We start from the raw sequence: 27,708 nt of genomic DNA, 5'->3' as shown, positions 1-27,708 counted from the left end.
AAAGATAACTGCATTCATTTGGGGGTGGATAATATCAATTTGTATAAGCCTAATAAAGATTTCAACAGCCTATGCATTTCTAACTAATATGCAACAATAAAAATTGTTCCGAGACAGTAACATGCTAGTACGTTGAGCTACAACATAAGGCATTTCTATTAATATTGGCTTTACTGTCTTTTGTTTTGGTTTTTGTCTTCCTTCGATAGCCGTACTAGTAAAGCGTTCAGCAACAAGCAGACAGTGAAGCAGTGTGGCTGCTCAGGAGTCTATTTGGACTGTTTACAAAGTTTTCTACCTGCCCTGAGTTGTCCTGTTCAAAAGGAAATTCTCAGAGGAGGTGTTCGCACTTTCCTGCACCGTATGATCATTTGCTTGGAGGAGGAAGTGCTTCCCTTTATCCCTACTGCTTCAGAGCACATGTTGAAAGACTGTGAGGCAAAGGACCTGCAAGAATTCATTCCTTTGATTAACCAGATTACTGCCAAGTTCAAGGTATGCGTAGGAATTGCACAGGATTTGATCCTATGCTACAGTCAATGGCTGTGCTTCAGTCTTGAGTGTGGATATCTCCTTCAAGTTTTATACATGCCAATTAATTTGCCCCATCCAATGTCATGGGCAAGTTAGTCCTTTTGTTAAAAAGAAGTTCTTGCACCATATCAACTGCCTACTAAAATGTTCTCATTGGTAGTGGAACTAATTTAAGCAGAAGAATAGAACACTGTTCTGTGTATATTTACATAGAATACCATTGATTACAAATATATCTCTGGTGGGGATTTTGTTACATACACCAAATTCTTGGTGACCCATTTGTTGTCTTTGAAAAGTTGCTTTAGCACCTTGGGGGCAATTATGGTGGTGTTGCAGATCAAGTGTTGTGATGTAGAAAGTCAATAATGAATAAAGCATTGCGATTTTAATGTAAACTTAGAATGTGTGACATAAAATGTGGCCATGTTTGACTGATACTTCAGCATTGGTTACTATGCTACTACATCCCTCTCATGCTACTGTAGCTTACATTATGAATGTACACACATCTAGTATGCATTGTTTAACCTAATGAGGCACAAAAAAAGTAGAGATCAGTTAGTTTGTTGTCTGCTGCAATTTGTCCTGTACATGAATTCAGTAAGGTCAAATGGTAAGACATGCAGTGTGTGTGTATGTATATATATATATATATATATATATATATATTTGTACCATATGTTATACGCTTTTAGCCTCTTGTGTTAATCAGCAGTGATATATTCTGCTTGTCGTTTTTAGAGCTATGAATATCACTGTTTTGCTACAAAATTCTGTTGATTCTAATTGTTTTTCTACATTTACTTGGATAGCCTCTCACCGCTGATGCTAAATTTCCATTTCATAAACGCACCATGTTTCTACACAATTGAGGGGTTGTACCATTACTTCTTTTTGTTTTTTTTCCATTTAGGTCTGTTTAATAGGCAGATCTATGAGCGAAGTAAGAACGTCAAATGATATATATCTGAAACCTTTCTTTCCCCAAATGCTCTTTATAGGCACAAGTATCACCTTTTCTGCAACAAGTCTTCATGCCACTACTTCATGCCATATTTGAGGTGCTAGTCCGCCCATCTGAAGAAAATGACCAGTCTGCTGCTTTAGATAAGCAAATGTTACGTAGAAGCTATTTTGCCTTTCTCCAAACAGTCACTGGAAGTGGGATGAATGAGGTTGTAGCCAATCAGGGTAAGTACTACCTGCAAGGCTGTAAATAATGAAAAGTACCATCTGGTGTGTGTGTTTTTTTGTTTTTTTTTTTGTTGTTTTTTTTTTTTTTTTCTTTAATTTATGGTAAATTGATCATCATTGTTTGTAAGGCGCAGAAGATTCCATAGAGCTGGACAATCTTGCAGATATGATATACATGAATGCAATAATCATGAATACAATAAATATAACACATGCATGTGTAGTCATGAGCTAGCAATAACTGCAAGTATGAGTTACATGGTATGAGTGATTAAACAGCAGAAGATTCAGTATTAGACATGAGGTTGTGGTTTTGCAAGGTAGACAGACATTCGACATTGGGTAGAGAGCACCCTTCCTTTTGAGAGCTTAATATAATAATGTGTGACACATTTTGTGGTATTTTTATTGATTAGAGTAGGGCCACCATGTTAGGGAATCGAAAATGGTGTATGGCTTATGCGTATATTTGCAGCTGTATGTATGTCTCCTTTTATTTGTCAGGTTTTAAAATTGAGTTGGTTTTTTTTTTATTGCTGACTGGGTGCTGAGTGCACTGTGGTCTCACTTTTTGGCATTAATTAGATTTCTAACCCATTTGTGCATAAAAGTCCCTTTTTCTGCTCTTTACGTATGTTCTATTCGTTATACTACTGATCCATAGTTGCATCTCGCCAAAGAGCCAGGGTGGCGCAATTGTCGCCTCTAACCACTACAGAGAGAGACAAACTAGACTAATACATGGCTGCTCTGAGGAAGATTCCAATTCATGATTTCATCAACAGTGTATTGTCAAATACTATTAATAGCCCTGGGACATTTCTGCCAAGAGAACGAATGATTTAAATGGATGTGGTCTTCTTTAAAATCATTTCATGTAAATGGATTAACCACTTATTTGTTTACAGGTGCTGAGAACGTGGAGCGTGTATTATTCACTGTCATTCAAGGTGCTGTAGAATACCCAGATCCAATTGCTCAAAAAACCTGTTTCATCATCCTCTCAAAACTAGTAGAACTTTGGGGTAAGAGACCAATCTTCGTATATGTTTTGTTTGCTTTTATATCCCTTTTTTTGTTTTAAGACACTGTCTTCCACAGGTGGCAAAGATGGACTAGTTGGTTTTGCAGATTTTGTCTACAAACACATTGTCCCTGCATGCTTTCTAGCGCCTCTGAAACCAACATTTGACCTGGCAGATGCTCAAACAATCTTGGTGAGTTGATTCCTAACACACGTGACATAGCAATTGTTCTATAAAGGGTGCAAGAACTTAAATGCACTCTGATCCTATTTTTATGTATTCAGTTTGTATTTTTATTGTAGGATTATATTTTATTGCATCACTGTATCCAGCCTAACTCTGGGCACTTTTAAACTCTGCTGGAAGAAAGTCATTTGGGTGGTTCGATTAAATAGTCATGAATAAAACTAACCATACCATTGCTTGGGTATTGGTGTGGTGAGAGGAGTGCCTCACTAGAGCAATAAGTGTAGTGAGACTCACTGGGAAAATATTCAAGTGCGTCCCTCCAAAATAACTAGCTATGCTTGGTGTGGTGCGTTGTTTACACATTATAAATGCTTGAGGTTCAGCATAAGGCTTTTAAGAGAAGCCAAGACACATTTATCTGTGGGCACATTGGCAAATCATGCATTGGTGTTCTGAAGTATCGGCTTTGTGTTTTAAGTGTATTCCTTTATATATATTCTGTTTTTGTGTTCTGTATCTAGCTACATGGCTGCAAACCATACTCTGTGTATTCAGTTGTTCATGTGCCTGGTCACATGAATTGGCAGTAATGCCTCACTTAAAGGTTTAAACACAATATTTGAATATGTTCTATGATTGTACTTCAATAAGTGTTGCTAAATAAAAGAAAATCTTATGCCCACAGGCTTTGTCAGAATGTGCTGTGACTTTGAAAACTATATATTTAAAAAGGGTAAGTGACCCCATTATTACATTTGCTTTCTCTGTTTGAATTACGTTTGCACAAAAGAGCAGAACACTGGAAGTATCTTTAAAAACAGTGTATTTTGTTAAGACGTACCTGCTTATAAATAATTTGGGATGTCCTGCTGCACAAATATATGCTGATGTAATACAAAATCCCTAAATGGAAAAACTAGTATGTCAGTTACAGTTTGAACACAAGCCGAAACTGACACTTTATTTAAACTAGTATTAAAAGGGGGATAATACATGGTTCCATTGGTTATGCAATAGTGGATATAGTGTCCTAGCTGAACCCAGCCATTCATTCATTGTTTCAGCTTCTATACCAAGACAAACCCAAGCTGTTGTGCATGTGCAAAATCTGTGCACATGCACAACATACGTGTCATCACTGCAGTAGGTCTACAGCAAGGAGGCACTGAAATCGGACACATCACAGTATTATGGGAGCACAGACATTTGTCATTTGTTCTGTCAGTAGTGGGACAGAACCAATCCTGAAAGATAGTGAAAACACAAGTGCAGAGAGGACGACTGTTAGTGATAGAACAGGTGCAGAGGAGGCCTGCACAGCACCAAAGGCTGTATGAAAGTGTCTGGTCCAGCTAGATACAGTGAATAGGAGGGTCCCAAGGGTGGAGAAACTACCAAAATATTATTGCTGGTAGAGGAAGTTATATGGTAAAATGATGTTGTATCTGTCTGTCTCTCCCTCTCTGTGTGTTTGTGTGTGTCTATATTAGGGAATTTAGACTGTAAGCTCCAATGGGGCAGAGACTGATGTGAGTGAGTTCTCTGTACAGCGCTGCGGATTTAGTGGCGCTATATAAATGATGATGAGGATTTGTAAAACATCAATTATATGGGGAAAGGAATATCAAGGCATGTTTTACTATATTGTAACTGTGTGTGTATATGGTGGGTTTACTTGGCTGTTGATCAGGAATTATAGATTCTGCAATGTAGCTGTATTGTGTTTTTAGTTTTAACTGAATATTTATTTTATACTTTAGGGACCGGAATGCATACAGTATCTACAGCAAGAATATCTGCCTTCTTTGCAGGTAGCACCAGAAATTATCCAGGTAACTGGTGGACGAGGTGCACGTGTAGTTTATAGTTCATGCCAAAAGAAAGCCTTGCATGTCATGAAATGCCCACATTTTCTAAGTGTTATTACACAAGCTTGTGGTGACAATGTAAGTTGGTGCCATGATATCTGGCCTCTCTCCACAACCACTTTCTCTCGACTAGGCCATCATATAATTGTTTTTCTCAGTTATTTGTTGTATCACTTTACAAGTCCAGCAAGGGGAAAAAAATAAATGTAGGGACCCTTTAGACCCTCAAATGCAAATCTAATATTACGTTATGATTGTCTAAAATAAGTAAAATACAAGTGTTTTTAACAAGTAGTTTTCCCTTTAACCAACATGTTGAGACCATACCTTTTGATCTCTATTTTGCACCATTATTGAATTTGGGTCACATGTAAATATACTATAGAAGCATTTTCAGGGGCCCTTTTGGCTTCTTTTTGGATATCTAAATACCACTATAGGGAATGAGTCCATTCAATCCTGTAAATGTTTTATTACATTTTAATTTAATGCACTTTGCCAAGAGGTAGTCTTTAAATTACATTCCTGTTCTTGCTGCCTTTGGACCCCAGCTGACAATGACAGCCAAGGTACTAGGAGGGAAGCCCCCAATTGCCTGGTGGTAATAGGTGTGAAATCCCTCAGATCATTTTTGAGATAAGTACATTAGACAGGCATTGTAATAGTTGGAAAGTATTTATGAGCAGCTGGCCAGTTTCGTTATTTTCATGATATTTCCTTGCTCCGATTTTCTGTTTCCTTAGTGTTCCTTAGTGTTAATAAACCATTTATGATCCCACTGCTAGTTTTGCAGCTTCCCTCCTGTCAGTGGTGTTCAGCTCCATCTTGATGAGACAGCTGCTAACTACATGAATATTCAATATGCATCCTGTGTTTGCATTATCCACATAACTCATGCATGTTGCTGTTGATGACAAATGATATAGTGCAAACTTATCGTGAAAGTTCTGTTAAATCTTTTTTTTTTTTTTTTTTTTATTTAATTTGCAGGAGTTTTGTCAAGCTCTTCAGCAACCTGATGCAAAAGTGTTTAAGAATTACTTAAAGGTATGCTATTAAACATATTAAATGGTTTGAGCAATCCGTTCATATAGAAATGTCATTGTTTTACACTGTTTTTTTTTCTTTTTTTTCTTTTTTTTTTTTTAAATACAGATTTTCTTTCAAAGAGCAAAGCCCTGAGGAACGTACTGGAATTTTCCCGCACCCGATATCCATACTCAGGAACTCCAGTTATTAATTTATGTAGATTGCTTATTTTGTACATGCCTTTAAACTGGTGTTCTATACAGAATCCGCTTCCTGCCATGCAAAAGTGAATTAATTCAAGGTCTTAGGAGCTGCAGACCCATTCTGTGCATCATACATAGTGGAAAATTGCTGCAAGGAGAATTGACTTTAACATTTTCTGCCATGTGATTCAAGCTTACGTTCTGTACCAAGTACTCCAATTTAAATAGTATATTCCATTTTTATATTGGAATTTGAAAACAAACCTGTAACAATCAATTCCCAGTCAGGGGGTATCTATATGTAAATTTTTTCTTTTTAATTTTCTTCAATTGCAGGTATGTATCTTCTAAATTTAGACCTCCTGAAATATATTGTGGACTAATAAAGAAAACTACAGTCAGAGTTGTAGATAGTCATGGCACTTTGTTAGAACTGGATTGATAAGGAATCCCATTTATCTTTAGTGACAATGCATTTGCTGACACAATCCAGTCACAAATTATTTTGTGGCGTTATGAAGTGGACCCAAAGTGAATTAAAGACTGCATTAAATCAAACAGTATTTATAAAGGTGGATGACAGAGATGGAGAAGGTTCAGTACAGAACACACTGCTTCTTGGAATGTCAGAATTTATTGGAGCTGGTTCTACAAACTTTTTATAAAAGGAAAATAATAAATTTTATGTAGACAAATTTTAAAAAAGTTTCTAAAGTTCTTCACCGTTTTACAAATACATTTTATCTTAAACTAGATTTTGCTGTTACCATCACTAAACCATGGGATAACTGAAGTATACATGTCTGTTTTTATATAAATGTTTACTTTAGCAAGGATGTAACTTTTGTAATAGAAACCAATCCAACTGATATAGGACTCTACTGTAAACATGAGTCCTATTATTATTCAATAATCACATTTGATGGCATCAGTAGATAAAAGTAATGTGAAATATGCATTGTCCAAGCAGTTGGGTTAGAATGGTGAATAGTGTGAAGTATTATGTTCATGTCTCGGTAGGTGTCTGTAAATGTTTAGTGATGAAGTTTACATGAGTAGTCTCCTTTTTACATTCTTCTAGTGATGACCTGAAAGATCTAGTTCTACCTCTGTTCTTTAGAAAAGTATGTGCTGTAAAAGTTAAACCAAACTAAAGATGATCATAGTATGAATGTTAATCTATGTGGCACTGTTGCACTTGCAACCTTTTTAGTTATAAGGATAGAAAATGGTTCAAAACTTCAACACGCGCAAAGAAAATAAATGTTCACAAGCCTTGTGTGACAATGAATGATCTCTATTCAGGAGTATGAAAGGCCAGCTCTAAAGCCCCAGGAGCTACTGCATGATTGCAAATCACATTTCACAAGTATAAATATGGCAAGGTTCATAAAAAATTGCACATCTAGTGCTTATTTTCTTTGTCACATTAGGTGACAAATATAAAACATCCATTTTCTTTACCAGCTTCCTTTTGAAATCTCCACTCCAGTAGGTAATACTCAATTATTTTGGGGTGTTCTCAGGGACTGTGTAAAAACAGAATTTATATACTTGCATAACATCTTTTTTTATGAATTCATTGGGGGGGGAGATGCTGAAACCATGCGATAGCGGAGACTGGCATTTGAAAAAAAAAATCTTTTATAGCTTTTTTGCTCCTTCCTTCTCTTTATATCCAGCCTGTAGAAAACTCTGTTATATTACTAAACAAGCCCCACACAATAGAACTAGACGGAAACAAACCAAGGGAAATAACCCTCCCTAAAACGTTTAGGGAGTAGAAATAGAATGTGAAAGGGTTTGGGCACTCAGTGGATTCAGAAAAAAGGATTTTATGTACACCCCCCCAACATCACCACCACCACCTTTGCTGCCTCCACCTTTCTAGATTTTAGAATATACTTGTGTGGAGTCTCATCCGTTCAGCCATGAGTGTTAGTGAGGTTGGGTGAATATCCTGACTCTGTTAGTATTCCAACTCATCCCAAAGGTGTTTGGCCTGCATAGAGACCTGACTGCCACTCCATCAGTCAAATTCTTTCACGGCAAACCTTGGAAACCATAATTTTTCTTTTTTAAGTGGACATGGGGGAAACAAAACCAACATAATGTAACGTGAATGTACCAGGTAGGTGCTTCCTCTCATTTTTTATTTTTAAAATAAAAGGATGGGGAATAGGAGGTGAGAGGACAAAGAAGGTTCTCCTGGATCTCTCTGCTGCATTTGACACTGTTGACCACTCTCCTCATACAAACGCTGCAATCCCTAGGTCTTGAAGGCACTGTCCTATCCTGGTTCTCATCCTACCTATCTAATAGCTCTTTTAGTGTTAATTTCTCTGGATCCACCTCTGCTTCCTTTATCAGTTGGAGTACTGCAATGCTCAGTCCTAGGTCCTCTGCTATTCTCTATCTACACCACTTCTCTTGGGAAAACTAATAAGCTCCTTTGGATTTCAGTATAATATCTATGCGGATGATACACAAATCTATCTATCCTCTCCTAATCTTTCACCATCTGTGTTGTCTTGCGTTACTGACTGTCTCTCTGCCATTTCATCTTGGATGTTGTCTCGCCAACTCAAACTCAATCTTTCAAAAACTGAATTAATAATCCAACCAAAAAACAGAAGTTTCCTGCCTGACCTTTCTATTTCTGTTGATAACATGACCATAAATCCCACCCCGCAAGCTCGTTGTCTAGGTGTAATACTTGACTCACAACTGTTGTGTATTCCCCACATCAACTCTATATCTAAATCATGTTCCATAAACCTAAAGAATATTTCCAGAATACGCACATATCTGACACAAGAAACCGCAAAACCATTAATTCATGCACTCATCTCCTGCATCGACTATTGCAATTCCCTCCTTACTGGTCTTCCCAAAGTCAGACTTGAACCCCTACAATCTATTTTGCATGCTGCGGCTAGATTGATTTTCCTTGCAAACCGTTATTCCCATGCTGAGCCACTCTCAGTCTCTACATTGGCAGCCTGTATTTCTTGGAATCCAATATAAAATTCTTCTACTAACATACAAGGCCATCAACAAAATTGCACCGACATACATTTCCTCACTTGTCTCAAAATATCTCCCTACTCGACACATCCATTCTGCACAAGATCTACGTCTCTCTTCCACTCTCGTCACATCCTCCCATTCTCGGTTGCAGGATTTTTTCCGGGCTGCACCCATTTTGTGGAATTCCCTCCCTCGCACAGTAAGACTTTCCTCTAGTCTTCAAACCTTCAAGCGTTCACTGAAAACCCACCTCTTCAGACAAGGTTATGATATTCCTCAACCACCATCTTAATTCCCTAGATTACCCTATTACCATCCTCTACACAGCTAACGCAATACAACAACCCTCTGACCAACATTGCCACACACACACAGCCCACTCAATACTTTTACCTTTGCATTCTAGCTGGTCCATTGTGCAATATGATGTAGCACATGCCCTTTTGTTTCAAACTCCCATTGTCCTATAGATTGTAAGCTTGCGAGCAGGGTTCTCTTACCTCTCTGTATGTATTACCCAGTATTGTCTTATTAATGTTTGTTCCCAATTGTAAAGCGCTATGGAATCTGCTGGCGCTATATAAATAAATTGATGAAGAAGATAGAAGAATGCGGGGGAGGGGGAATAGACGCTGAGAGTGCAGAAACTAGTTCCACTGGGAATCAAACAATAAGTCTATATAAAAAGAGAGGCGTTTCTCCCCGCTATTGGAATCAGACATCTACACACATAACTTACCCAAGGAGCAGCTCACCCAGCTTGGTGGATTCACAGTCTAAGTCTACATCAAGGGCCTGGATTGAGGTGGAAATTCAGCTATGGCTTTCTCAGATACCATGGGGCCAATATCTGGTCAAATTTATGAGATTTATCATTTAGATAGTAGCTAATATTTCTCACATCCTTGGGGGACACCGGGAACATTGGGGTATAAATTAGGGACAGGCAAACAGGCACTTTAACTTTAGTTAACTAAGCGCTAGCTCCTCCCTCTATACCCCACCTCCTGAAAGAGCCCAGTGCACGGCAAGCAGGCTGTGCATGGGGCTGCTTAGCAGCCGTTTTTGCTTTTATTTCTATTTATTTTTCTTTATGGTTATATCGGAGACTAATGTCTCCGGGCTCTGAGCCGCGTAGTCGGCTGTCAGTCAGAGCTCCCGGCTGCTGGGGGAGGCTTCGGAGTGGTCTGACCTCTCCTTCCTTCCTGCGGTCTTTACTACAGCTCTCCTGCGGCTGGCGGGGAGAGTGAGATGCAGCGATGGGGGATGATGCCTCTGTGAAGCGCACAGCACGGACGGCTGTGCTCTGCCTGCGCTCTTTTCCGATGTTTGAGCCCTCCTAGGAGCCGGGCACAGTCGCCGCAGGCTGTGTCCGCCGTCCTTTGCGGATAGCAAGGCTTTCTGCACTCACTGCGTTGGCAGCAGGTAAGTGAAACCCTCTCAGCATAGTGCAGAGAGAGGGGGGGTAGAAATCGTAGTGGTTCCCTGTGGTGGCTGCTTTTTACTAAAAGCAGTCATTTTGTTTTTAAGTATCAATTTTTTTGCTCCGGGAACAGGGTCAGGCTATGGTCACTAACTCAGTGAGCCCTACTAGGCTCTGGATTGGGTGAGAAGATTGTCTGATTCAGACGATAGCCAATCCAGTGCTGGGCCCTGGAATTGATTTCCTCTTGTGCACTTCCCCTGTGGTGGTCTCTCACTCCTCGTGTGCAGACACCAGAATAGACAGCCATTTTAAAAGCTCCAGTTTCTCCTTTTTTCTATCATGTGTCCTGTAAGGTAAAGGGCTGGGGGTGGTTGTTTGAAAAAGATTTGTCTTTTACATTTGGGAGTTTTGGCTGTATCACAGGCTCACTTTCTTGTGTAGTTTGTGTGCTGCTTGTTATCTGTATTGTGTGTATTACACTGTGCTGTTTTTCATCCCATCTGTTAACATATCGGAGAAATCTATGCGTGGTAGGGCTGGTGTTACTTCTATGCGAAGTTTCACTTGTGCTGTCTGTCACGCTAAATTACCATCTGGTCAGTCAGGTGCGCAGGCTCTGCGTAACCTGTCAGCCCACGGAGAGCACTGCGGGTGAAACAGCAGCTGCTTGTGGCGATTTCTTCCTCCTTAGGAAGATTAAATCGGCCGCACCGTCTTTCTCATGTAAGCATAAGAGTGGCGGCACCTCTTCAGGGGAATTAGTCTGATTCTGATGCTGGGTCCCAGGAAGAGGGTGAGTTACCGCTGGATTCTGACATAAATGCTCTTTCCATGGTGGAGGAGGTTCATACTGATCCTCAGAGTGTGGAGGAGTTAATTCAGGCTGTGCGTCAGGTACTTGATGTTCCTGAGGAAGAGGCCCCTGAGGCTGCTGAATCTTCCCAATTGGAAGATTTGTTGGCAGAAACTTGGGCTTCCCCAGACAGGAAGTTCCAGGTGTCTCGGCAACTGCAGTCGTGTTGGCCCTTTCCCCCTGAAGTTCTCGCTAAATGGGAGACGCTTCCTCGGGTGGATGCAACTGTAGCAAGGTTAGCAAATGTAACTACTATTCCTCTTCCTAACCAGGCCACTCTTAAGGATGGTACAGACCGTAAGGTCGAGGCCGTTCTTAAGTCCATTTTTGTGGCAGCAGGTGCTTCTTTGAGGCCTGCGTTGGCATCAGCGTGGGTTAACAAAACTGTTGAACGCTGGTCAGAACAGCTGTCTGAAGGTTTGTTGGCAGGCAGACCGTCCTCTGAATCTGCTCCACTAATGGAAGCAGTTCAGAGAGCAACAGATTATTTAGGAGAGGCTGCTATGGACGCGAGACTGATTGGAGCACGCATTTCCGCCTCTGCAGTCTCAGCTCGTCGTACTTTCTGGCTTAAGTCCTGGGAGGCTGATGTAAAGTCTAAAAAGGCTCTTGAGTTCATTCCTTTTTCTAGAGGTGTTTTGTTCGGACCGCAGCTTGACTCCATTATCAGTCAAGCAACAGGGGGTAAGAGCACTTTTCTTCCTGTCAATGCTCCCAAGCAGAGGATGTCCAGATTTCGGGCCTTTCGTTCCGCAGGAAGATTTCGGGGACAATATTCCTCAGGCCAATCTTCTTGAGGTCAGTCATCCTCCCCTAGAGGTGGTTTGCATCGGGGGCGTCAGGCCTGGTCTGCTCGACGTCCAGCAGTGAAGCCTGCAGACAAGCAGTTTGCATGACGGGCATTTTGCTTCTACGCTGTCGCCAGTGGTGGGAGAGCCCGTCTTCTGCTGTTCAGGGATCGGTGGTGTCAGTCCACTACCGATGTCTAGATTCGGGGAGTGGTGAACCAGGATTACAAGATCGATATGCTCGGTCTTCCTCCCAGACGGTTCTTTTCCACAGGGCTTCCGTCTTGCCCAAGAAAGCGATTGGCGTAAAAGAAGCGATTCACTCTCTTCTTTCGTTCGGGGTGATTATTCCAGTCCCTCACTCTCAAAAAGGTTAGTGGTTTTATTCCAATCTTTTTCTTGTGACAAAACCAGACGGCTCCTTCAGACCAATTCTCAATCTAAAGGATTTGAACACACAGGTTAGAGTGCCCAGCTTCAAGATAATCTTTACGCTCGGTCATTCTCGCCATAGAACAGGGAGAGTTTATGGTGGCTCTAGACATCAAGGATGCATATCTTCATGTGCCATTATTGGAAGGGTCATCAGCCCCTTTTGAGGTTTGCAGTCCGATCAGAGCACTTCCAATTTCAGGCTTGTCCGTTCGGTCTCGCCACAGCTCCACGTATCTTCACCAAGATCATGGCGGTTATGGCTGTTCTGCAAAGAGCCAAGGAAATTACAATCATTCCTTACCTGGACGATCTTCTTTTAAAGGCAGATTCTTCAGAAAAGCTTCTGTTGCATATTCAGGTAGTAATCCAGACCCTGGAGTCGCACAGTTGGATAATCAACTTCAAAAAATCCAAGTTGATACCATCACAGCGGATGGTGTTTCTGGGTGTCTTATTCGACACCTGTCTGCAACGGGTGTTCTTTCCTCAGGACAAGATCCTAGCCCTGCAGAGGATGGTGAAATCCCTGTTGGTGGCGAGGAGACCTTCCATTCATTTAGCAATGAGACTTCTGGGCAAGATGGTATTGTCAATCGAGGCAATCCAGTTTGCTCAGTTCCATGCACGACCGTTCCAGTAGGAAACTCCTGTCACAATGGAACAAATCCCATTGAAATCTGGAAAGTCAGATTTTCTTCCTGTGTCTGCAGACGCGTCAGTCGCTCCTTTGTTGGTTACACAAATAGAACCTCACCAGGGGACGCAAATTCTCAATTTGGAATTGGACTCTAATAACAACGGATGCCAGCCTTCGAGGTTGGGGGCTGTCTGTCTTCAGGCTCGGTTTCAGGGGCTTTGATCCAGTCAGACAACGGCACAGCAGTGGCATATCTCAACCATTAGGGCGGCACCGAGTCCCTTGGCCATGTGAGAAACTCACAGGATTTTTCAGTGGGCCAAAGCTCACGTTTCCGCGCTCATGGCCATTTTTATTCCCGCAGTAGAAAATTGGGAAGCAGACTTCCTAAGCAGGCAGACTCTGCACCCAGAAGAGTGGTCCCTCCATCCGGAGGTGTTTCATCTGTTAGTGGAGAGATGGGGTCAGTCGGATGTAAACATAATGGCATATTTGTTGAATCACAAGGTTCCCCGCTACTGTTCCCGCGCAAAAGATCCCGGGACAGTCGTGGTAAATGCGATGTCCATTCCTTGGAGGTATTGCTTAGTGTACCTTTTTCCTCCGATAGCAATGCTTCCACGAGTACTGAAAAAGGTGGAGAGAGGGTGTTCCAGTGCTTCTAGTTGCGTCGGATTGGACGCGCAGGGCCTGGTACACCGACGTGCTCTTCATCACAGGAGGTCGGTCGTGTTGGTTGCGATCCGCCCAGACCTGTTGACTCGGGGTCCCTTTTGTCATCTAGGTTTGCAACACCTGGCTTTAACGGCGTGGCTGTTGAGGCCTGGGTCCTAAGAGCTAAGGGGTTTTCGAGTAGGGTGGTGCAGACCATGCTCCGTGCTCGAAAACCTGCTTCGGCAAAAATATACCATCGTGTCTGGAGGACATATATTGGTTGGTGTGAAAAGAAGGGATATCCTACCTCTTCTTTTCGTTTAGTGAGGTTACTTAGATTCTTGTAGGACGGCTTGGATGCAGGTTTGTGACTTAACTGTCTTAAGGGTCAGGTATCGGCTCTTTCGGTTTTCTTTCAGAGAAAACTTGCTGTCATTCCTGATGTGCAACCTTTCATTCAAGGTGTTCTCCATGTACAACCTCCTTATGTTCCTCCGGTTCCGCCATTGGGATTTGAATTTGGTGTTGAGGGCTTTACAGCATTTACCGTTTGAACCCTTGAATACGGTGGATTTCTAACTTTGAAAACGTTTTTTTCTTTTGGCCATTTCTACGGCGCGCAGAGTTTCAGAGCTTGCGGCTTTGTCTTGAATGCCTCCTCTACTGGTTTTTCATGAGGATAGGGCAGTTCTTCGAACCAAGGCCTCCTTCCTCCCTAAAGTTGTATCTAGATTTCATTTGAATCAGGACATTGTCATTCCGGCTCTAACTGATTCCTCGTCTTCTGATAACGGTGAATCTATTTGTTATCTTGATGTTGTTCGAGTTTATGTTAAAAGATCACAGAAACTGCACAAAACTGAGGGTCTTTTGATTCTTTATGCTCACAAAAGAGGCTGGACAGCTTCTAAGGTGACCATTGCTAGGTGAATTACGGCTGTTATCCGTCAGGCTTACAGTGGGACTGGGGAGCCGGTCCCAGATAATTTCCGGGCGCATTCTACAAGATCTGTTAGTGCTTCCTGGGCGGCTCGTCATGGTGCCTCCAGTGAACAGTTGTGTAAAGCCGCCACGTGGTCGTCTGTAAAAACTTTGTTAAAGTGTGTACAGATTTAATGTGTCTGTTTCTAGGGATGCAAGTTTTGGGAGAAAGGTGCCTAGGGCCGTTTCTTCTGAGCGTTCCCTCCCGTGAGACAGCTTTGGGATGTCCCCAATGTTCCCGGTGTCCCCCAAGGATGTGAGAGAAAATGGGATTTTTATACTTAGGTAAAATCCGTTTCTCTTAATCCATTTTGGGAGACTGGGCACCCACCCTTAACACTCTGGTTTCTCCTTGTTTGACATGTCTGATTGTTAAGAGAATGATGTGTTAAGTTTATTCTCTTTTCTTTGTTTTCTCTATCTCCCTTTTTGTGGGCTTGGTTAAACATAGACTGGGCTCTTTCAGGAGGTGGGGTGTAGAGGGGGAGGAGCTAGGGCTTAGTTAACTAAAGTTAAAGTGCCAGTACGCCTGTCCCTACTCTATACCCAAATGTTCCTGGTGTTCTCCAATGGATTAAGAGAAATGGAATTTTCGTAAATCTAAAAATCCCATTTTTTCCCATGCTTGCAATATGCAAGCATAGAACATAATTCTGCAGGGCCTGCATGGAAGGAGGATTAGGATTCTTACAGTGATTAGCTATCTGGGATTTAGCAGCTGCTAGTGTATGGCAGATTAGGTGATTGGAGAGTGTGCTCTCATCAGGTAAGAGGCAAGAGAGAGCCGGAATGATCAGGGGTCCTTACTCGCCAGTTCTAAGACAGTTTATAAGTAAGGAACCATGGCCCAGAAGGAGGTTATTTGTAGACAGGGCCACCGAATGTGGAGCATCGTAACTCTCTGACCACATTCTTGCCAGCAAAATGTCTCCCAACTCAACAACTCCATTCTGTGTGTCTCATCCACACTCATTACATCCATACCCGTTTACAAGACTTCTTTCGAGCTGCACCCACTCTATGGAATTTCCTCCCTACAATAAGACTTTCTTCTGGTCTAAAACCTTCTCTGACCACTCACTGCTTTAGGCAAGCTTATAATATTCCTCAACCACCTTTTTAACCTCACTAGATCACCTTTTATACAATTCACCCAAGACTACAACCCTCTGACAAACATTGCTATGTGACTAGATCATATAGCACAATAACCTGTTTTGTGGGGTGGGGTGTTTATCCAATCTGGTTGGACCGAAATGCAATATATTATATTCAGTCAGTTACACACATCTGTGGGCAGCACAGTGGCTTAGTGGTTAGCACTTCTGCATAGCACTGGGGTCATGAGTTTGATTCCCGACCATGGCCTTATCTGTGTGGAGTTTGTATGTTCTCCCTGTGTTTGCGTGGGTTTCCTCTAGAGATAGGTGGGCTCAGTTCCCCGAGATCCGAATTTAGCCTATCCGAGTACCGAGCCGAACACACTCGGTACTCTCCCGCCCATTCGGATTCGAAATCGAGGCAAAACGTCATCGTGATGTATTCGTATTTCTGAGCTTGGTTCTTGCGAGATTTGAAAAGCATAAATACCAGCCTCCACAGCAATCCATCGCCATTTGATAGAGGGAGAGAGCAGGGTTAGGCCACACTGGCTATAGCAGCGCAGGGACAGAGCAGTAATTGGACACATTATTGTTTTTATTCAATACCATTGTAATCTTAATACCAGTTATTACAGCAGTAAGAGGATAGAGGAGGGTTTTTGTTACGTTTCTGGCACTCCAAGTGCTTTTGGGGTGTTCCCCATTCTTTTGCATTAATTTTTCTGGCTGTCAAAAGTCCTATTTGGCAGCAGTATCTAAAACAATTTGTAGCACTACAAGTGCTTTGGGCTCAAAATGGATTCAAAGCAGTCCACATATGAGCAGAATGAGCAACCAGGTTCTGTCACCAGTTCCGATGGTAGTGTTCCCAGTACGTCATCTGGGAAAGGCGATGTCAAACTACACAGTCTTTTGTTATTTTTTTTTTTTTTAACCTAAGTGTCTGATTTTCCCAACAGCTTTCCAAGAACTCGCTGAAAAATGACGTAACATGGATGAGGATCCCAGATGGTTAAGTCCCTACCTCTACTGAGTGTGGCTTTAAAAACGTTACAAATGGCTAGACAACTGTTGTCAGGATTTCTGTAAAAATAATTCCACACATAAGAGGTGGATTTTTGGTCTTATGCCCAGGCATGATCATTGCCTTTTTCTTATCACTGGCAAGAAATGCAGCAATTTTTCTTTGAAAGTGTATGAAAATAATATTGTGACCTAGGAGGTGGGCAAAATTGAATGGAAATTAGTGTTAGTGAGGTTAATAATAATGTAGGTACAAAATAATACCTAAATTCTGTTATTTTAGGCCAAAAAAAAGTAATTTTGTTAACAAATAGCAAAACAAAACCAAAATGAAAACATGCAAAGGCGGTTTGGCAAAACCAAAACACGATGGTAACCCAGATCCAAAACCAAAACACGGGGGTCAGTGAGCATCTCTAGTTTCCTCCCACACTCCAAAAACATACTTGCTAGGTTAATTGACTGCTATTAAATTGCCCTTAGTCTCTGTCTGTGTGTGTGTGTATATGTTAGGAATTTAGACTGTGAGCTTCAATGGGGCAGGGACTGATGTGAATGAGTTCTCTGTACAGCGCTGCAGAATTCGTGGCAATATATAAATAAATAAATGATATGTAGATAACCTTATGTATCCAACTCTCATTGTCCCATAGATTGTTAGTTCACCTTTTTCTGTTTATTACTGTGTTTGTCCCCAATTGTAAAGCATTACGCAATTTGCTGGCACTATATAAATAAACGATGATGATGATGAAGATGACGAGAGAGGAGCGCGCCAGAGAGTAAGATTGCATTATATCCCAATAATTAATGATTAGTTATTAACAAGATCAAAGGAATTATATCATTATTATGGCAGAACACACAGGATCCTATAAGTTGTGATGTCAGATCAGGATGCGAAATGGAAAGCACCATCGGTATCGGATGTTGTTTCTGAGTAGGGACATGATTGGTTTCAACTCTCGTCTCTTGAGTAGGGTGAACGGGGAAATGTGCTGATGTGCAGGGAGGTACCGGCAGATGGGATTGAATCAGACTTGCGAGATTCCCGGAGGCCCGCTTCCTTGGTGCTATGGTAATGACAGCAGAGGATGACATCACATCACAAGGTTGGGAAGCTTCCTGAGAACGTGGATGGAGGGCTCTGTCTAAGAGGAGTCTTCTGGAGTAGCAGGAGCCAGTTGGCTAAAGAGTTTTTCAGGTTATGGTTGAGGAAAGATTGATCTATCTCCTCTTGTATGCCTCTGACGTGTAAGTCATTAAGTCGGACCCTGTTCTGCTGATGATCTTGCTGTTCCTGCAGGTGAAGCACAACCTGTTGTAAGCGCTGGATTTCAGTTGCTGCGTCCCGATGGGAGGAAACATCCATTTTAGATTTGAGGTGATAAGTCTGGTCCCCAAGATCATGTAATTCAGCCATTAGAAAGCCAATAGCCTTGTGCACTTCGGTCCTTGGACCGCCTGTCTCTTTAACCCAATGGTCACGGAGGTGCAGAGAGGAGGCTATCGGGGTCTTTGGTTCTGTGTAGGCAAATTTCTTAAGGCTCTGAGGAAGATCTGAGCCGCTCGTCTTCTTGTCTCTTTTAAGCATAATCACAAAAAGAAGCAGGGTGTATAGTTGTGGATGTCTGTGTTTAAGTTAGAAAAAGGAGCGTCATGATATTCCAGGGCATTGGGGGGAAGGGGGGGTCACAGGTAAGTCCATATTAAGGCTCACAAGAAGCCAAAGCTGTGTCAAGTAGAGTAGAGATTCAAGCCCCTCCATCTGGAGTGTGGGGGGAGGCTTCTAGTTGGTATTGCGCCCTCATGGTTGGACTTGAATAAACCCTGAGTGGGAAGGGGGAGACAGTACATTCAAATTATTGCATACCCTGTATGGCAAAGCAGGTGGACAGTTTGGTATGACTAAACCTAGCAGAGTGTTCAGCCAGTCAGGTGGGGGCCAGAGAGCTGCTGTTGCTATCATGGCAATGGGGCTGGGGGTAGCGGACCCCAGGGTCACCCTGTCATTGGGGATGAGGTGAGCCTACCTCCAGTCTGTGATGTGCTGCCTCGCTCAAGCTCTGCAGTTAGTGAGAGGTCTACTATATGAGGATGGCCGTGGGCTGATGAGGAGAGCTGCCTTCCAATCTGGAAGATGGCAGCGTCATGTGGGTGGCTTCAGATGCAAGTGGGCCATGCCAGCTTCCAGTAAGCTTGCCTGGAGGCTGCTGAGAAACTTGAAGTGAAGCAGTTGGTCTCCGGTTCTATGGCCAGCCAGGGTCAGATGCCTACGGTTAAAGCAGAAAGTCTTCAGCAGGTGAAATAATAAGATTTTTACTCACAGTAAAATCCATTTCTCTGACTCCATTGGGGGACACTGCGAGACATAGTAGTGGGTCCAGGAGTCTCTGTCACTTTATCAACTTGCTTGATCTTTTACTCTCCTCCCCTACTATGCCCCTCCTCTCCTGTGGTTTCCTCAGTTTTGACTAAACAAGCGTGAGAGGAAAGGGTGAAAAAACAACAACATTCCCTTAAGACTGTACAGTTAATAAATAACTTTTTACACACAGAACTAGAAACCGAGCAAGGGAGGGTGTGCAGTGTTCCCCAATGGAGAGAAATGGATTTTACGGTGAGTAAAAATCTTATTTTCTCTTTCCTGCCATTGGGGGACACTGCGAGACATTGGGGATATACCAAAGCTACCTCATGGGAGGGATTGCTCTGGACCAGCTGCGCGTAAAATTCTGCCGCCAAAGCTTGCATCGGCCGATGTGAAGCCCTGTAATCTGTAGAACCTTGTGAAAGTGTGGACAGATGACCATGTCGCTGCCTTACACAACTGCTCTACCGACGCCCTGTGTCAAGCTGCCCATGAAGTGCCTACTACCCTGGTAGAGTGAGTCTTTAATTTTGGCGGGACGGCCTGCCCGGCCTGTAAATAGGCTTCCCGGATGGTGGATGTAATCCAGCGTGCAATAGACTGTTTTAACGCTGGCCACCCTCGTTTCTGTGCCTCATAGAGGACAAAAAGATCTCTAGTCTTTCTAATGGGGGCTGTGCAGTCTATATAATACCGTAACGCTCGAACTACATCCAGTAATTGTACTCCCTGTTCCTGGGAATCTTGGGAGGAGCAGAAGACTGGTACGACAATCTCTGATTGAAGTGGAATCTGGATACTACTTTCGGGCTGAAAGAGGGTTTTGTGCGAAGTACCGCCCTGTCCGCATGGAAGATGAGGAAGGGGGGGTCACAGTGAAGCGCCCATAGTTTCAACACTCTACGAGCTGAAGCTAGGGCCAAAAGAAATGAAGTCTTCCAAGTCAAGTGTCTCAAGGCTACAGAGTCTAAAGGTTCAAACGGTGGTCTGGTGAGAGCCAGTAGAACTAGGTTGAGGTCCCAGGGCTCTACTGGATGACAGAATGGGGGTTGTATATGTAGGACCCCCTGTAGAAACGTTTTAATTATTATTATTATCATTTATTTGTTAGGCGCTACAAGATTTATGCAGCGCCGTACACAGTACAAACAGTAGACTATACAGGGTGAAACAGTACAGAACAAGAAACAAAAATACCAATACTTCAGAAACTCCAGGCAGGCTGCTGCAATAAGCATGGAGCAGAAGAACAGGTGAGGAGACAGGAGGGAAGAGGGCCCTGCTCATTCGAGCTTACATCCTAAGGGAGGGTTGACAGACCAGGCACAAGAGGAGCTGGTTGAGGCAATGGGAGAGAGGAGAGAATGAGCGGAGGAAATAGGGGTTAAGTGGATGGGTGGTAGGCTTTGAGAAAGAGGTGAGTTTTGAGTGCACGCTTGAAGGAGCACAGAGTGGGAGAGAGGTGGAAGGAGCGAGGGGGGTCATTCCAGTGAAGGGGGGGCTGCACGGGAAAAGTCCTGGATTCTGGAATGGGAAGAGGTGATCAGAGTGGAGGAGAGGCGACGGTCATTGGCCGAGCGCAGGGAGCGGGCGGGAGTGTGAATGGAGAGGAGGTTGGAGATATAAGGGGCAGTAGAGTGGGAGAGCGCCTTGTAAGTGGTGGTGAGGAGTTTGAAAAGAATTCTGTAGGGGAAGGGGAGCCAGTGAAGGGCAAGGCAGAGAGGGGAGGCAGAGGATGAGCGGCGTGAGAGGTAGATGAGTCTTGCAGCCGCGTTGAGAATAGAGCGGAGGGGGGAGAGACGAGAGTGGGGGAGGCCGGTGAGGAGGAGGTTGCAGTAATCCAGGCGGGAGATGATGAGTGCGTGTATAATGGTTTTGGTGGCCTCCTGAGAGAGAAAGGGACGGATGCGGGCGATGTTGCGTAGTTGGAAGCGACAGGCTTGGGCAAGGGAATGAATGTGGGGGGCAAAAGAGAGAGAGGAGTCAAGGGTGACACCCAAGCAGCGGAGTTGGATGACAGAGGAGATGGTAGTGTTGTTAACGACAATGGAGAGGTCATGGTGGGATGGGTGGTTGGGAGGAGGAAAGACAATGAGTTCAGTTTTGGAAATGTTGATTTTGAGAAAGCGCTCCGACATCCAGGAGGAGATGGCGGAGAGCCAATCAGATACCTGAGCGAGGAGGGTGGGGGAAAGATCAGGTGAAGAGATGTAGAGTTGGATGTCGTCAGCATAGAGGTGATACTGAAGACCAAAGGAGGAGATGAGAGCGCCAAGTGAGGAAGTATAGAGCGAGAAGAGTAAAGGACCGAGAACAGAGCCCTGCGGGACTCCAACAGGGAGAGGGTGGGGGAGGAGGAGGAGCCAGATGTTGATACAGAGAAGGAGCGGTTAGCAAGGTATGAGGTGAACCAGGCAAGGACAGATCCAGAGAGGCCAAGAGAGAGAAGGGTTTGCAGCAGGAGGGGGTGGTCCACTGTGTCAAAGGCTGCGGAGAGGTCGAGGAGAATAAGTATAGAGAAGTGACCCTTGGACTTGGCCGTTAGGAGATCATTAGTAACCTTGGCCAGGGCAGTTTCGGTGGAGTGGAGGGGACGGTAGCCGGATTGTAGAGGGTCAAGGAGGGAATAGTCAGAGAGATGTTTGGCGAGGCGGCTGCAGACAATCCGCTCGAGAAGTTTGGAGGCGAAGGGGAGTAGTGAGACAGGGCGATAGCAAGAGAGGTGGGGTCGAGATTGGGTTTTTTGAGGATAGGGGAGATAAGAGCGTGTTTAAAAGAGGAGGGGACTATACCAGAGGAGAGTGATAAGTTGAAGAGGTGAGCGAGGTAAGAACAGGCAGTGGGAGAGAGAGAGCGAAGGAGGTGAGAGGGGATGGGGTCGAGAGGACAGGTAGAGGGTGGGGAGCAGACTTCTTCACCTGTAGTGGGGCAAAAGGAGCACCAGAGTTGGTTGTTGGGGGGAGGTGAAGCAATGAGGGTGGCGGGGGAAGGGGAGAAGGAGGTGTTCAGTCTGATGGCCTCAATTTTGGACGAGAAAAAGGTGGCGAAGTCAGAAGCGGAGAGGGAGGGCGGGACAGAGGGGGGGGAGAGAGTAGGGAGTTAAAGGTGGCAAAGAGGCGGCGGGGATTGGAGGACTGAGAAGAAATGAGGGACTTAAAGAAGGTTTGTTTAGCGAGGGAGAGGGCAGAGCAGAAAGAGAAGAGGATGAATTTGAAGTGAAGGAAGTCAGCCAGGGAACGAGATTTTCTCCAGAGGCGTTCGGCAGTGCGAGAGCACTTTTGGAGGAAGCGGGTGAGTTTGGAGTGCCATGGTTGGGGGATAAGGCGGCGGCGGCAGATAGAGGAGGCCGGGGCGACCGCGTCAAGGGCAGTAGTGAGGGAGAGGTTATAGAGAGAGGACGCCTGGTCAGGACAGGCCAGAGAGGGAAGGGGTGATAGGAGAGTTTCAATGGAGGAGGAGAAAGAGGTAGGGTCGATAGCGTCCAGGTTGCGCCTAGTGAGGGTGGCCTTAGGCGGGGTGGGAAAAGGGGAGGAGGAGAGAGTGAAGGAGAGGAGATGGTGGTCAAAGAGTGGGAAGGGAGAGTTGGAAAAGTCAGAGAGATCACAGAGGTGAGAGAAGACAAGGTCGAGGGAGTGACCAAGACAGTGGGTGGGGGAGGAGGTCCACTGAGTAAGGCCAAGAGAGGAGGAAAGAGCGAGAAGTTTGATGGTGGCGGGGTCAGAACAGTTGTCGATGGGGATATTAAAGTCGCCAAGTATGATGGAGGGGAGGTCAGAGGAAAGGTAGTGGGGGAGCCAGGCGGCGAAGTTGTCGAGGAAAAGGGAGGTGGGGCTAGGGGGACGGTAGATGACGGAGACACGGAGGTGAATAGGGGAGAAGAGACGGATGGAGTGAACTTCAAAGGAGGAGAAGGAGAGGGAAGGTAAGGTGGGAAGGACCCAAAAAGTGCAGTTAGGAGACAGGAGGAGGCCCACTCCACCTCCTGGACGCTCATCCGGTCTGGTGGAGTGGGTGAAGGAGAGGCCCCCATAGGAGAGAGCTGCAGGTGAGGCAGTGTCAGAAGATGTAAGCCAGGTTTCGGTGATGGCAAGAAGATTAAGAGAGTTGGAGATGAAGAGGTCGTGGATGGAGGATAGTTTGTTTCGGATGGACCTGGAGTTCCAGAGGGCACATGAAAAAGGGAGGGGGAGAGCTGGGAGATGTGGATGAGATTATCTTTGTTGATGGAGCGAGGGGGAGGGTGAGAGTTGGGCCAGAGAAGGGTGCTAGGGGAGAGGACAGGTATAGGAAAGGAGCGAGGCGGCATGGTACAGAGCAGGAACAAAGGCTGTGGCAAAACCAATATGAACAATATGAGATGCAGCCAAATTAGAAACGTAGTAATTAAATTAAAATACAGTGCGGATAAAAGGCTGTGGCAAAAACAATATGAGATGCAGCCAAATTAGAAACGCAGTAATTAAATTAAATTAAAATGCAGTGCGGATAAAATGAATTAAATGAAAAGCAGATAAAATTAAGACGAAATGCAAGTGAAAATAACCAAAACTACAAACAATAGGATAAAATAGAGTACAAAACAACAGGATAAAATTAAGTTGAGGTAGAGTGAGCTAACTGGAGGTAAATGTGAAATGAAAATGCAATATGAGACACAAAAGTCTGTACTGGGTGTGGAGGAGGGGAACCGGAGAGTCCAGGCTGTCTAGGGCAGGCTGAAGAGACCCGGGTAGAAGAGTCCAAGGCAGGAGTCCGGCTGGAGAGACCAGGGAGCCCAGAGTAGCAGAGTGTGCACGAGGCCGCAGAGAGGAGGGCAGCAGTGTGGCGTTGGTGTCTGGCGTTGGAGTTCTGGAGCCGGAAAGTAGATTGCAGTCCCCGAGTAGCTCCCAGAGGCCGGGGAATGGATGTGAAGTAGGCGGCAGGATCAGGCTGTAAATAGTACATCCAACTGAGGACCCGGCAGCAGGAGATGTGGCAGACCAGGCAGCGGGGCCAGGCAGCGGGAGGTGAGACGGGAGGCCAGAGTACGTGGCAGGCACAGTAGGAGACCAGGCATCGGAGCGGAGGCCAGCTGGAGCGGCGGGCAGGCAGTAGTAGCGGAGGTCAGTCGGATGGAAGGCAGTAGGAGCGGAGGCCAGTTGGAGGGCGGAGCAGGCAGAAGACCAACTACCGCTGACGGCATCCGATCCGGGGATAGCAGGAGACGGCAGGCAGGCAGGTGCAACGGGACTAGAGCAGCAGACGGCGGAGGATCAGCAGTGCACAGACCCGAGAGGAGACCAAACGTGGCGGCATTGAGACGGCATCAGCGTCCGGACATGGACCGGAGCAGCACGTGGGAGCCGCGGCGTGTATGATGGCGGGAACGGAGGCGGCACAACGGCAGGCGATCCAGGTAAGAATCACCGGGATTAGGCACGTGTAATGGTAGTAGAGGTAGTAGAGAGCAGTCCAGGTGGTTTTGCAGGCTAGCAATGGTAGTGGTCCTGGTGGTTCAGAGTGCTAGCAGCGGGAGGTAGGGCCCACGCCGTGGCATAGAGTGGAGGTGGCAGCCGGGGAGCGGGCACGTGAGAGGTGACCGACATCTTGGGCTGCAGTAAGCCAGTAGCAGCAGGCAACGTTAGAGAGGCATCTCGGTGAAGTGAAGTTAATAGCGGGCCCAGAGAAGGATCAAGCTGGGCTCAACGGAGAGCAGCAGGACACGTCTGTCCTGTTCGGAGGTCAGGACAGGATGTCTTTGTGATCTGCTATCTTTCGCTGGAAGTACACGGAAAGAGCAGATACCTGTACTCTGAGTGATCCTAGGCGGAGGCCCTTTTGTAGACCTTCCTGTAGGAAGTCCAGCAACTGGGGAAGTGTACATTTTGAGGTGTGGAGTCCTTTAGACTCGCACCACAGAATATACGCTTTCCAAACTCTGTAGTATATGGAAGACAATGCCTTTCTGACTTTGATCATGGTAGAAATTACTTGCTGTGAGAACCCCCTAGCTTTGAGTATTAGGGTCTCAACAGCCACGCCGTTTGGATCGACAGCCACAGCTAGTCGATCCAAACCTTGGTAGAGAAAAGGACCTTGGAAGTAGAAGGTCTGTTCTCATGGGAAGGCAGAATGGAGGGGCTGCTGCCAGCCCTAGTAGGTCTGAGAACCACGCTCTGCGTGGCCAATACAGAGGTATTAGTATCGTACAAACTTTTTCTCTTTTTAACTTCTTTAGGATTCGAGCCACCATGGGAATTGGAGGGAATATGTACACCATACAAAATCACAATGGGACCGTCATGGCGTCTGTGAGCTCCACTTGTGGGTCTCTTGTTTTTGACCAGTATCTGGTGATCTGATGGTTTAGTTTGGACAACATCAGGTCGATGTCCGGCTTGCCCCAGCGATCCACCAGAAGGGAAAACACCTGCTTGTTTAGGGCCCATTCTCCTGGGTGGAGAGTTTGCCTTGCTTCCCAATTATGCACCCCTGGGATGTAAATGGCTGAAATCTTGGGAACATGATGCTCTGCCCATGTCATTATACGTCCGGCCTCTTGCATGGCCGCTGTGCTGCGAGTGCCGCCTTAGTGATTTATGTATGCCACCGTAGTGGCGTTGTCCAATTGTATTTGAAGGGGTTTTCCTGTTAGGAACTCCTGAGCTCTTGTGTCATGTATACTGCTCTGAGCTCCAGAATATTTATCGGCAGTGAGGTTTCCTGGGGGGACCAGAGGCCCTGAAGCCTCAGGTATCCTGTTATGCCCTCCCACCCCGACAGACTCGCGTCTATTGTGACAAGAGTCCAAGACCAGGGGGTAAATGTATGAACCTCTGGATTCTTCAACTCCGGCGAGTTCAGCGTCTTCAGCGCTTAAATTTAAAGCGGCGCTGCCTTGTAAAGGGAAACTTCCCTTTAAATTTAAGCGCTGAAGACACTGAACTCGCCGAAGTTGAAGAATCCGGAGGTTCATACATTTACCCCCAGGTCTGTAGAGACTGGCCCTTTTCCAGGTTGGCTTTCGATGTCCACCAAGCAACGGATACCCTTGTGTCCGTGGACAGCCAAATTATTTGCCTGTCTAAACGATTCTGAGATCCTGACTATTTGTGTAGGATCTTTGTTTGAGGTGGACATGAGTGGAACTGTGCAAATGGAACTGCCTCGAATACCGAGACCATTGTCCCCATGAGCTTCATGCAACTGAGGATAGAGACCCTCTTCTTTGCTAGAAGGGCCTTGGTCTTTCTGTGCAGTGCTAGGGCCTTGTCCTGTGGAAGATATATTCTTTGGGTCTGGGTATCGAATATCAGGCCCAGGAAACGCATTTGTTGCGTTGGGACCAGCGACGACGTTGATATGTTCAACACCCAGCCATGCGTTTGAAGGAATTGCATTGTTAACTTTATCTGGTGAGATAGGAGAGCTGCTGATGGGGCCTTCAAGAGAAGGTCGTCAAAATAGGGAACTATGGTTATTCCCCTCTGACGCAAGAGGCCTGCCATGACTGCCATAATCTTGGTGAATACCCTCGGTGCAGTTGCTAGGCCGAAGGGTAGGGCCTTAAACGGAAAATGTGCTTTTCCTACTGCAAAGCGTAGTAGACACTGGTGTCATTTCCATATTGGGACATGTAGATAGGCATCCTTGATATCTATGGAGGCTAGGTATTCCCCTTGTTCTATACCTGCTATTAATGAATGAAGGGACTCCATACAAAACTTTTGAATCTTTAGTTGTTTGTTTAGCAACTGAAGATTTAGAATGGGCCGGAAGGTGTTGTCTGGTTTTGGTACGAGGAAGATGTTGGAGTAAAATTCTCGTCCCCTTTCCAGGAGAGGTACCTGTACTATTACTTGTGCTGCCAGTAGTTTTTGAATGGCCTTCTGAAGCGCTTCACACTTTATTGGGCACAGGGGAAGGGGAGTGACGAAGAACCTCTGTTTTGGGGACTGGGCTAGGTCTATGATGTAGCCTCGGGACGCTATTCCTCGAATCCAAAGATCCGTGGTGGAGGCCCACCATTGATCTTGGAATTGAAGAAGTCGTGCTCCCACCTGTGTCTCCCCTAGAAAGGTCTTGTCAATCTGAGTTTTTGTCCGTTGGGCGCGAGGCTCCTTGCTTAGCTGCGCCTCTGTTTCCTCTGCCCCTGTTAAATGCTCCTCTGGGAGCCGTGTATTGACCTCTTGGCGGGGCCCCCTGCCTCGGGTAAAACTCAGAAAGGACTGATATCTACCCTGCCGGGGTCTATTGTTTACGGTGGGGAGAGATGTGCTCTTTCCCCCGGTAGTCTCTTGAATAACCCTCTCTATCTCAGAACTGAAAAGGGTCACGCCGTCAAAGGGTAAATTTTCTAATGCTCTCTTAGAATCGGCATCTA

At 45.1% G+C, this 27,708-nt stretch overlaps 1 protein-coding gene and 1 pseudogene across 1 annotated transcript in view; one reads left to right on the top strand and one right to left on the bottom strand.

The window, feature by feature from the left end:
- Positions 1-7,095, top strand: part of XPOT (exportin for tRNA) — a 49,574-nt gene extending 42,479 nt beyond the window's left edge. Inside the window, exons 18-25 of the mRNA XM_075209434.1 lie at positions 210-495; positions 1,539-1,728; positions 2,640-2,756; positions 2,833-2,948; positions 3,631-3,678; positions 4,706-4,777; positions 5,804-5,860; positions 5,969-7,095. Coding sequence (XP_075065535.1) covers positions 210-495; positions 1,539-1,728; positions 2,640-2,756; positions 2,833-2,948; positions 3,631-3,678; positions 4,706-4,777; positions 5,804-5,860; positions 5,969-5,995 — 913 coding nt within the window. The 3' untranslated portion in view covers positions 5,996-7,095. The remainder of the gene's footprint in view (positions 1-209; positions 496-1,538; positions 1,729-2,639; positions 2,757-2,832; positions 2,949-3,630; positions 3,679-4,705; positions 4,778-5,803; positions 5,861-5,968) is intronic.
- LOC142150801 (uncharacterized) overlaps positions 1-27,708 on the bottom strand; it is a 712,033-nt pseudogene that overhangs the window by 388,109 nt on the left and 296,216 nt on the right.

This window comes from Mixophyes fleayi, chromosome 4 (genome assembly GCF_038048845.1).
Source record: "Mixophyes fleayi isolate aMixFle1 chromosome 4, aMixFle1.hap1, whole genome shotgun sequence".
Lineage (NCBI taxonomy): Eukaryota > Metazoa > Chordata > Amphibia > Anura > Limnodynastidae > Mixophyes > Mixophyes fleayi.
The sequence above is the reverse complement of the archived record's forward strand: the minus strand, read 5'-3'. Positions and strand labels throughout refer to the sequence as shown.